The 12845-nt window shown below is 30.4% G+C and overlaps 1 protein-coding gene across 1 annotated transcript in view; it reads left to right on the forward strand.

Annotated features, from left to right (window-relative positions):
- The first annotated feature begins 2944 nt into the window (after nt 1–2944).
- The window catches only part of xit (ALG6/ALG8 family glucosyltransferase xit), a 35706-nt gene continuing 25805 nt past the window's right edge, over nt 2945–12845 (forward strand). The window contains exon 1 of the mRNA XM_067273745.1: nt 2945–3079. Within this exon, the coding sequence (XP_067129846.1) occupies nt 3000–3079 (80 nt within the window). The 5' untranslated portion in view covers nt 2945–2999. The remainder of the gene's footprint in view (nt 3080–12845) is intronic.

Genomic DNA, 12845 nt, shown 5'->3' on the forward strand with positions numbered 1-12845 from the left:
CTTTTCTTTATTAAATTCTATGTTAATTCGCCATTTTAATTAAATAAATTAAATGTTGGTATTTGTGCCACGTTTAATTCACATTAATAAGACATTTAATTTTTTTTTTTTTTATCATCATCAATTCATCTTTATTTGTATTAGGCCTTGGCCTGTTACAAGGGGAGTTTTGTTTAACATTCATTAAATAAGCAATTATGTAGTTACAAATTTTTTAACAAAATTATACAAGTTATAAATAGATTTTAACGTAGCCACATGGAAAAAATAGACATTTCTTTTCCGAGGAGCACTCATTTAAATTATTTAAATCGGAACTTTGTCTTAGGAATATTGTTTTTTTCGCATCCACAAACCAGATAGAATTTAGAGAAGTTTTCTAAACACCTCGGACATACAATTTTAGAATAGATATAAATCTTGTTATCAATGGTTATTATGTCATTATTAAGGCGAAGCTGGATGAAGAACCCCTTAACACCAAAGGGAAAATTAAGCTACATATAATTATTGATATTAGGTATTATATTATATGAATTCGGCAGATTTCGTGTCCGGATATCCTCCACGTCAAGTATCAATGAATTCTCCATTACATTTCTAGTTAGTTGTTTACATAATTCTTCACTAATCTCCGGAAGGTGTATAAACGGGCCCATCGAAATCCAAAATTGTTAATTACTCTGGTCAGCTGACTTACCCAGTTCTTTCTCGATTCTGTTTGTAATGATTTCCGATATAATTGGTTCAAAAAAACTAAATAACAGCCGACCACTAAAAAAGACTCTGGTTTAATTCCACCAATGCGAATATAAAACTGGAAGTAGTATGTGATTGCACTAGATGACCAACCGATTTCCTAATTAATAGTAACAAACCTCCAGCTGGTCGACCAAATCTTTGTGGCCTTTGAGCATTTTGCTATATAAAATCCAAAACTTATCTTCTAGGGATCTCTTCCTTATCTTATTTATATCTAATATCCAAGTCTCTGTAAATCCTATTACTTCATGCGATTGTAAAAACTGTATGACAGGATCTTTATAGATTTTTTTAAATAGACCTTGGATATTCCAAAAGCTTATACTTATTTTGTTTAGGATAGCCTGAATATTTTCTTTGACTTGGTCTGGAGGTAACGAGTTTAATGAACTCTCCTGGTGAAGATTACAATTTTCCTTAATATTAGTCAGCTTTTTAACCTCTAGTTCCAATCTTTCTTGCTCACGACTCTCTGTATCAGCAGTCTGGCGACTCATAAAAAATAACTGATCTGAATTACTTCCTCCAAATTTAAATCGTACGTGAAGATATTACCATCTTTTATGAAATAATCGTCTCTGACCGTTATTTTATGTCCCTTTGCCTTTTCTTGACTTATCGTTAAGGTTAATTTTTTTCTTCTGATCCTGGATCTCTTACATAGATCTGCTATAAATAGAAACTTTCCCTTTCCTATACTTGCTAATTTTGATCTTTTTTTCCAAAATTCTCGCAAAATCGAGTTTCTTTCATAGATTGAGCTTAACGTAATTTTCACAATGGATTTATCGTCCCCACTTGACACTCTGACCAAACTATCAGGCAAACAATCAGGTAGTCCTAGTTTATTCTTAATATAATAATTAATCTCATCCGTGAGATCGTTTGTCTTAAACGGGAAGTTCAGGACTATAATATTGTTCTTTACCTTCTCGTTTCTCAAAGAATCGATTTGAAACTCCAGCTTACCTTGCAGTTGTTTACCAGTCTTAACTATCTGGTCGAGATCGGTTACTTTCTGGAAGGCTTTATCCAATTCCTCTCTCAATTCTCTATTCTCTTTCTTTAGTGAGGTTACTTCTGCTTTTATCGTACTTAAATCTGAATTTAATTGCGTAAACTTTTCCTGAATCAAAACGTATATTCCTTTTAAAGTATATTGAGTCTCTTCCGTTTCGTATTCATCCTCTTCCGCTACCAATCCAAAGTAGTCTTGAATGTTTGAGTCTCTCACTATCCCACTTTTAGTTATAGAGGGAGTTTCTACAATTTGTTCTTGTTCACCATGCATCAGATTCAATAACTCATTTCCTCTCGCTAATTCTTTCGCACTACCTTTCCGGGGTCTTCCACGCCCCTTTCTTTGCATATCTGCACGATCCATCTCCTGAGGAGATCTAGCCAAAGGGCCAGGGTTAGACTCTATCCCCGCAATTTGCAATAAGCACCTTATTAAACTTAATCTTAAAATATTTGTGTATTCGTAAACTTTCTGATACACCATATTCAATTACTTTCCACAAAGCTACAATAGAACGTCACTTCTAACCCCGAATAAAAAGTCACCAACACCGTCCACGACCATAAGACATTTAATTATGTAATTTTATCAATTTAAGTAAAAGAAAAATAAATTCTTTTGAAATTTTTACATTCGTTACAAAGTTATACGATAGATGGCGTGACATATTAGTAACTTTCATTATAAGAAATTTTTATCATAATTTTAAAATTTTAATTAATTAACCATATTTATAAATAAATATATATATAATATCCCTAAAATATTTAAACGTGTAATATTTTAATTCGTTTTAATAAAAAAAATATATATTTTATTTTATATATTTATAAAATTATAATTTTTTAAATGAAATGTATAAATAAATTACTTCATTAATATTTTTTATTATATTAATTTATTAATACAATAAACACTAAATTAATTAAATAATTTTTTATTTCGTATTGCAGAAAAAATACTTCTAAAATATTCTTCCCCATGTAATCCCTATCAAAAATTTTTTTAATCGAAAATTTCTTTTAATATCGCAAGATTATTATTATATTATATTATATATTAATTTATTTTTAAATAACTTGTATTTTTATACGAAATTACAACTTATTTGAAAATAAATACGTTAAAACTTAGGGAATCTTACAGAAATTTTCAAAATTGGCGCTTGGTCCCCCGCAGTGCCCCCTGTCGTCTGTTGTCGTTGTTTACTGGAGAGATGAAAATGGCGTCTACTAGTAATTTTTGGCTAACGGTCACGGCGGTTACCTGTATAAAATTTCTGTTTATGAACTGCTAGTAAGTACTTTAGACGTATTTATACCACGTGGTCGTTATGAGCCGTTAAATACGGACCGTAATACTTTATTAAACACGTCTTTTTAAATTTATGCTTGATCAAATACACGTTTTTAGGGAAATTTCCACGATAAGTAAATGACAACAATTTCTAAATAGTAAATAATTAAAAGTACGCTTAGATACTTCGTTAAACATATTAAATTATATAATATAACAATTATTTAAGATTTAGTGTTTATATTACAGGAGTATATACCAATATGCATGAATTTATTGGATATTTGGTAATTATTATGCATCTAAGATAAAGTTTATATTAAAAATAGAACATCAAACTAACTTATTTAAGGTGAGTAACAGACCCACATTGAGGGGATTCAAACACATGGACTTCAGAAATTTAATCAATTTCCTCAATAAAAAAAAACACGTGGAAGTAATATAAATAGTCTATTCAATAAGAGATAAAAAAATATCTGCTTTTATTTATTTACCGATTTTATTTGTATATTTTTATGGCTGTTGGAATGAATTGGGGCATTTGTATTTGGTCCAGAATTCGCCTCACTTCTCGCAATCTCTAGCAATCGCTAGTAACCACCCTGTGTGGTTTTAATAATTGTAAATTTTACTTCATTATAGAAAGCCTGAAGAGAGTTGTGTGGCATTCGAAATGCATGGCATTAAAGTTGGTTTTGTAGTCTTGGTTGTTAGTAAAAAATGGTTATAGGAGGCATAACATAAAATCAAATGTTATTAGCTAATGTTTTTTTTAAATAAAAAAAGACAAAGTTTTCTAAATTTGTTTTCTTAAGCAGAGGGATGGCAGTGAAAAAATTATGGGAGGTAAAAGAAAATTTTTTGAAAAGAAAGCAGGAAGGATTAAAAATATTTCAAAGTAGGACAAATTTTAGGAAGGATAAGTTGCCAAAAGGAGTATAAATCAATAAGTTAGAATGACTACCTTAACTTATTGATTAGCTGTAAAATATTGTTTGGTATCAATGGGGTTGCCGTATGTCCCATATGTACGAGCGAGACTGTTACTTCATTTCACTATTCAGTCCTGTATTACTATTTGTCCAGTTTTCTCGACTGAGTTCCCGAATGGGAAGAAATAGAATGTACTGTTGCATATTTACAAGTAAGAAAACATCAATATTGGCAACACTGAGATTCTATTCAACCAGTTTGTACAGTGGAACCTCAGTATACGACCTTAATCCGTTCCTGATGTTTGGACTTATACCAAATAGGACGTACACTGAACCAACCTTTCCCATAAGAAGTAATGTAAAAATGATTAATTTGTTCTCATGTTAAAAAAAACCCCCTCTTGATATGATATATTAATGGGGTTGTAAAATAATTTAAACACTGTTTGAGCACATTAATAAAAAAATAAATTTTATTATAGATTTTTAAAGTTATTACAGTATATTGTATTATATTATTTGAATCATTAAATCAAAATCAAATCAAATCAAACTCTCCTTAATACTAATAATCTGTTTAGAAATTGATTAAACCCCTTTCGCGACGTTAGCAGATTTAATAATGTCTTTATTTTTCACAATTGTTGATATCATCGTTTTCGGAATATGGTATGCAACAGTTAAATCTCAAACACCCGTGCCACCTTCATATTTTTCAACAATCTCTTTTTTCAGTCCATTTTGATTCTAGTCATTTTTTTAGTTTTCTGTTGCTTTTCATTTGCTTTTTTGCAATTCATGATTAATAAAAATAATAAATTTTTACTTACAAATTAAAATCAGAAGAAATTTAACAAAGTTATAAACCGTGGGACCGCGAACATCTAGTCTGGTCTAGTACACCGATAGTGTACTTGTTCATAGATTGCGCATATAATTGAATTAAGTCATATACTGAGCAAAATTTGTTTTGCCCAAACAGTACATATGCCGAATTGGACGTATTCTAAAGCAGACGTATACCGAGGCTCCACTGTATATCGAAAAGATTATTTAGAGTAAAATAATACCGACCAAAACTGCCAAGCAATTATGAAATTGAGTATTGAAGAGAAATGGCTGAAGTTTTTTGCAGATATAAAGCATTGATCAGAGGTCATGTCTAATAAAGCTGTGCGAATATGTATTTGCCATTCCATCCCACAATGCAAATGTGGAGAGAATATTTTCTCTAATGTCAACTCGATGGTCGGATGAAAGAAATAGGTTGTTGGTGGAGACAATTGAAGCAATTTTGATTTGTCATTATAATTTTAAAATGACTTGTGCCCAATTTTATAATTATGTGAAAGAAGAAAATGATATAATTAAGAAGTAAAATCAACTTTAAAATATGACTAGGCTAAAAAAGATTAGCCTTGCATCTTTTTTATTATTCTACGTCTTCATTTTATTAGATTGCTTAAATTTTATTGATGTTTTTATCAGAGTAAAATAAACCATTACCTACTCGTTTTTTTCATGTTTTATTTATTTAGCACTTAAATAAATGTCCTGTATCAATGCTTGGCAATTTTGGCAACTCTAGGTATCAATAGTCTTAATTGTCAAGTTAAAAAAATTTTAGAGAAGATTCTGTTTAATTACAGCCTTAAATATTAAATAATAATACTAAGTTTTTTATTCTGAAACATGTAAAAACTGTAAATATCTAATAATGAATTAAATGCAAATCTATATTATTATTGTTTATATCAAGAGCTTTTTAAAATAAAAATTATGAGAAAAACATTTTTATTTTTGAGTGTTTATAGGATTATTTTTTAAGAATACAAAAATGAATATGAGTTAAAAAACCAGATTTGTCAATTGTTGAAAGTGATCATAAAAGCTTTGGAGAACCTAATACATAGGAACACTTAGATGATTAATCATATATTTTAATTTCCGTTTTTTGTTTTTTTTTTTAGTTAATAAAGTGTCTGATCAATCACCTAAATATTCCTGTGATAAGTTCTGCAAAACAATTTTATGCTCACTTTCAATAATCTTAAAAAGAACAAGAAGCAATCATGTATAAGATTGGTTAAGTACAGGAAATCTTTAATTTGAACTCAGTTTGAAATCTCAGTAATTCTTAACTATACTATTTGTCCTAGCTGGGAATATAGAGATTTACATGTTAAGGAATTTGCTTAGTTCAAAATATGGTTACTTTGAAAATCAAAGTGAAAATGATGTCCAAACTGTGATATGATCATACATTTAGATTGAAGTTCACATGCCTCTATACTGTAAGAGAATAATAGACCACAAACAACTCTAATCTGGCCAACATAACTACTTTTACAGTAACACATTTTCATCTTACCCATCTACTATACTTTTTCCCTTGTCTCATAAAATACAGCTAGGTTTCAGAGTTGCAACACTAGGCTACAAGTAATAGATTGAGATATTTGTAGGGCTCTACCTACTAGATTTGGGTGACTTACTACTTTCTGGGATAATATAAAAATAATTTCAACTACATTTCAAGAATTCTGCTTTATGTTTTATAAAACCCATCTGGCAACATGTGAGATTCTCACTGGACATGTGCTGTTTAACCACAGTTTATTTATATTGCTGATAGTTATTAATTTATGAAAGTAGCATTCTGGATACATACTTGTATTTCGTTTGCTTAATAAATTACATGAATTACGTGGTATTTGATATGTTGTACAGAAATACCAAAAAAAAGTTGTAAATCTTGGATAATTTGAAACTTGATAATTTGAAGTTGCGACTGTTTGTCCTTTGAATTTTGAACTAATTAGGATTTCCTATAATGGTTTAATAATGTAGAGCAGTTTTTTCCGTTCGATGGTCCGTTGACCTTCGGGGTCCAGAGAACCAGTTTAGATCTGTGGCATCACTTACATTAAACTTTTTAAAATGCAATTTTCTTGATTTAAGATTAAAATTAAGAATTACAGTAGACCCCCCTATAACACAGTAGATACGTTCCGTGTTATATGAATCCGTGTTGTACGAGTCACTTAAATACACGAGTCAATCACAGCCCGGCACTTGTGCAATTTAGGAGCTACGGCTGTTTGAAAGGTTTTCTTCCATAAAATTAATCGATTCTAGAATAATTTGACTCAACATTTCCAAATAACATATAATTTTTTGGGAATAATCCATATAAACTATGCTATATACAAAAAATTGTAGGATTACTTACGGAGTGTGCACTGTTCGACAATGCCATTGCTTAAGCTTGTTTTCGTCGCGGAGTGGCTCGTCGAATGGCGGGCACGTGTTTCCTGATAAGTTATTTTTCTGTGAAAAATTCGTTGAACTTTGGAGACATCATTAATAAAAATATAATTTTTATGGTCGTTGAATAATAAATGTTTTTTAGTAGGTTCAGTGCTTGTTTAAACTCAACGGTTTGTACAATGTCTGCTATTGGTCCAGACTCGACCAATCCTGTCATGACACGAGTTGGCAATGATGTTTTACCATGTTATACGAGTCTCTTTTAGCATGTTATACGAACACCATTGCAATTATTTCGCCGTGTTATATGAACCCGTGTTATAGGGGGGTCTACTGTACTGAACAAGATATGGAAGAAATTGTTTTGAAATGAAAAGTGGCATGACAATTCTTAAAGTAGTTTTATAAAGTATCTACCCCAGCTATTTGCAGAGATCCATCACAGTAATAGGAATTTAATTCCTATATACAGAGACCAGATCTAAATCAGGAAACAATGTTGTTTTAATGTTTGTCTACTGTGATGAAATTGTGCAAATCAAATTCCATCTGAGACATCTATTTTTACTGCAGAGCTGCAGGCTATCTACTTAGTCTTAAAGCACATAAGGAAAAAAAGATCATCATTTCTGTGTAATTTATACTGACTCAGTTGTGCACTTCAAGCTTTGATCTCATCTAAAGCTAATTAAAATTTATCAAACTTATTAAAATTTGTAAACTCATTTAAATCTCTTTGCAATGAAATTTTCTAAAATTCTGTTGAGTTCCAGGTCATGTAAGTATAAGAGGAAATGAATAAGCTGATGCAGTTGCAAAGTCAAAAACATATTCTTGGTTGCAACTTGAAGCCAGTCATTAAAAAACAACTAGCAGAGATATGGCAGAACATGCAGAATGAAAAATTCTACAATAAGCTATACAAGATCCAGCCTTTGATAAAAAATTGGACACTTAATGAGCTTTACCACAAGAGATCTGAGATAATTCTTATTTGGTTGAGAATTAGTCATACTCCACTAACTCATTACCTTTTATAGGGTGAAGACCGCCCAGTATCAGGATCCAATTTTCAACACTGACTCAGCACTGATCTCAACGTTTGCTAAAATTTGTTCCTTTTTTCAATTGTTGAAGTGGCGCTGTTGTCAGCGCTGACTTAACACACTCAGCACTCAACAGATATGTTGACTGCTAGTTTCCAATGAATTGTGGGTAATTGGTATGACATTTGAATGGAATCCATTTTGCTGAGAATGGAATTATGGGAACTAAGCACTTCGTACTCAAGTTGGAATGCTGTTGATGATGTCAAATTGTTGGTTTCAACACTCAAAACTTGTGTTGAAAATTGGAATGTCCCGTATGCCAGTAATTCAACTGTATCTTAAGTATGAAACACATACTGTGCAATTGCTCTGTATTTGAGAGGACTCCTAGACAGTATTTTAAAAATGCAAGTTTGTTGGGAAATTTGGGTCCAGAGGCTAAACCTTGACATGTTCGTGACTTTCTGAAAGTCATTAATATATTTAAATAGGTTTGGTTATTTATTTTTATTTTACTTTTAATAACTTGTTGTTGTTTATATCATATTGTTGTGTAGTTATATAGCTGTATATGTTTGTTATTGTTTATGTAGTTAATATATTGAATTTATACAGTCCTGATCTCAACACTATTAGTTGCTAGCAATATTATTAGCAAAAATAGCAGAGAATGATGTTTTCTCTGCAGTTTTTGTGAAAGTAAGCAGCAACATAATAGTTTGGTTTCATAAGCTTGGTGTAGAATATTTGATAAAAATTGCCAGGACAAATATGACATATACAGGAAAAAAAAAACTTATGTTTCTATTTGACTATACATGCATAGATGTGTGACTCGAGGGTCAGAGTTTCTTTGACCCCTTGTCAGGATGTGACACCACCGAGTCTTTCAGGACTTGGAAATCATGATGGAGAGTTGTTACGTCATGCGAGCAGTTGCAGGTGAACGTTTTGTTGTGGAGGTGGAGGAAGGAGAAATGAGAAAGTAAGTCACTCGGGATACTGGCTAAGTAACAAGAATAAATTTAATAAAAATAACAGAAAATACTGGTGATGCATAGCTAACCAGAAAATACTGGTGATGCATAGTCTCACCAAAATTTCTAAATACACAGAGAGAGAGAGTTTACAAATGACCCGTGAGTTGATAAATACCTTGGTTAGGAGATTGGCTGTCTAGCAGAGTTTAAATAGTATCCATGAATTATGATATACCAAGACACACACAATCCACAAAATGTCCATGGTGTAAAACACTCCACATGGTCTTCTAGGTAGCACTTGGGCATAAATCGAAGGTAAAAGTTCCGGAATGTTTTTCCGAGGGTTGGTTTCACGATAACCAGACAGTGACTGCCTGGATTTGTCCTCGTTTTCTTGTATTATTTTTCTCTTGGGTTTTTTCCTTGAGGTCACGATCTCGTTGTTAAGGATTGGGTGTCCAATACGTGAATTGCTTCTAAAAGTTATAGGTTACAGACAACTAACTAGATGGATCATCCTCAATGAGGAAGCAAGTTTGTGGGAAATAATTTTTATGATTTTCAACAGATCTTTTGATAAAATGGTGGAGGTGAAACAATCGAAAAAATTTGATTGAACACCTTCGTTCTATTTGTCTGTCACAAATGAGTCTTCATTTTTTTTTTAATGTATATGTCGTATTTGTCCTGGCAATTTTTATCAAATGTAATTATTAATTTTAATTGTGATATGCTATCGTTAGAGGACTTTTGTAACTATTTTATTTATATATATATATATTATTTATATATTTTATGGTGAATGGTATCTTACATAGAAAGATCGACTTCGCTGGTGTCATTGCCTTGTATAGTGTGTGAAGTACTGTACTCATCTATAATTAAGCATTTCTTAGTAATCGTAGACTAATTTTAATAACTCGGTAGAGGTCGTATCATTTGACAATTTATAGGGGTCGCTGCATGTCACCTCGACCCGCATTTTAAATATTAATTTATATCTTAACAGTTTAACTTTTTTCACTTTTTTCTTTTAAATATTATTTCTTATTTTGTTTAGTAATTAAATAAACATATATGTTAACTTTGTTAGCCGTAGTTAATTATTTATTAACATTTGAATTTACATGTTAAATTTTGCGGGAATTTTTATAAGTATCTGAAAAATTCTAACTATTTGAAAAAACATGAAACAATTAGTAATGATAAAAGTTATTTTTATCATAGAAAAGGTATGTCACTTCACGATTTAAAAAAATTATATTTATTACATTTACATTACATTAATAATACAAATTTACGCAGACGTCAAGGGTCACTGTGGGTCATCATGACCCCAAAGAGCCATTATCTTTTAATGCATTCTGCAAACCTGAGTAATGGCCATACGTTCCGATAATAACTTAGAATGTAGGAAGCTACTGTGAGTCACATCAGTAAAACATAATTATTAACAATTCAGCAAATCATAATAGGTTAATGTTACCTTAGGTAGCCAAGATGGTGGCTCGTCTCTAATTTCAGCAAGAAAACAGTGGGACGCCCGTTCTAACCTAACCTAACGTATTCTAATAATTTGTTGCTAATAATTATGGTAATTTATTAGAATAGGCTAGGTTAGAACCCCCTGTTTCTACTGTTCCCACTGTTTCCTTGCTGTAATTAGAGATGAGCCGCCATCTTGGCTACCTAAGGTAACATTAACCTCATAATATAAGGTGTGCGGGTCAGAATGGGACATGCAACTCCTACCGGAATAAGGTATTCAAATATAGCTGGTTATTTCAAAGGTAGCCATTCTCTCATGTCATAATTCCATGATTTCATAGTACTAATTGGTGGAAATAACTATCCTTCTAAAAATAAATTAGAAAATACTATCCAAAAATCTGAAAATTTTGCATTAGATTTAATTCTATGATAATCTATGAATATTTTGGACTACTTTATTGCATATCAGAAAATATTTATATTGTTGTTTAGGTGATATAAATATTTCCTGATATGCAATAACAGAGGACTATTAGTAAAATTTTAGAAGCCAATTTTGCCAATTAACTTGTAGGAAAAAATAGGATTTAAGTTTTCTTAATTTTACTTGAAATTTTTATCAGTTTTAAAGATATTTCCCCACCATGCATGTAGCATGTTTGTTTTCTTTACATTTGAAAAGAACAACAGTCTATTAGTCATTTCAAAACCAATTATATTCTCAATTCTATACTTCTGCAGTTCCATAGTTCTTGTAGCATCTTAATGGCAGCACGATGGTAGTGCTACAGTACAGGAAAATACACGAACCTTCTGGAAACTGTAGATAGAGTGAGGTAAATAAAATGCAAAGTATGAAATTGAATATAAGTAGACTTTTTGATTCTCTTAGTCATTATCCTGTTTGTATCTTTTTCAGTTTTCAATTTATCTTTTATGAATTCATTTCGTACTTGGTCTCTTATTAAAGAATATCAATTATATAGTATTTTATTTACTATACGTTTGAAAATAAATTTTAAAAATTATATGTGAATTTGTCTTTGTGTGCGCAAACTATTAAATCTAAAATTTAATTATTTTTTACACTAGTATTATTTGATGTAGAATAATTCATAATTTTTATGTTTATATTCATATATGAGTTGATTAACTATGTTAAGTCAGCGAGCATTTTACATGGATCAGAATGATATTCTTCATATATCTACATTTGAGCATATTTATCTTGTTTTGAATATGAATGTCAATATGAAATGTAAATGAAGACAAATTATTCTGTTCGAAATGAGAGAAACGTGTAAATGAATGTTTTAAGAATAATTAATAAGGATTAGTTAACACAAATCAACACAAATAGTTTGTTACTAACGAAAACATTAGTAACGAACTCTTTGTGTTGGTTTCGTTTTTTGTCTAGAGAGTGCACACCGGTAACAGGTAGAGCATTTTAGTTAATTAATAAGGATGTTTTCATTATAAGTAATGATGTACAAATACATTTTTTAAAATATTCATTTTACAAATTTAATGCAGTAAATACTGCAATTCTATTTAAAATATATGAAATATTTAAAAGTAGCAAAAAATTTGATAAAGTTAATAATTGTTATTGTTTTTTTTATTGCATTTAAAACAGCTTCCTGTGTTATGACATCTTAAAAAATTTGAATCCATATTGTGAATTTTGACACTGACATAATCTCTCAGTTATTAATAATAATAATTATGTCAAGATAAAATGTGAATTTAAACTTTTATATATCATTGTATATAAATGAAAATATTTCAGACAAAAATGACATTCACATAAAAATACAAAAATAAAATAAAAGATACATCTAAATGAATTAATTATAACATTAAAAAGTTATTGTTAGAAATTTATTCTGGAGATGAATCCAGAAGTTTGAAAGAGAAAGCTCATAAAAACTCCATAAAGCAGAAGTGAGTCAAAGTTGTAAAGAAAATATTTGAATGGAATATTTTGTATAGAACAACAATTAAATTTAATTGCTCAGAATTGTACAGTAAC

Source organism: Centruroides vittatus, unplaced genomic scaffold (genome assembly GCF_030686945.1).
Source record: "Centruroides vittatus isolate TY-2023 unplaced genomic scaffold, ASM3068694v2 contig_487, whole genome shotgun sequence".
NCBI classification, from domain to species: domain Eukaryota; kingdom Metazoa; phylum Arthropoda; class Arachnida; order Scorpiones; family Buthidae; genus Centruroides; species Centruroides vittatus.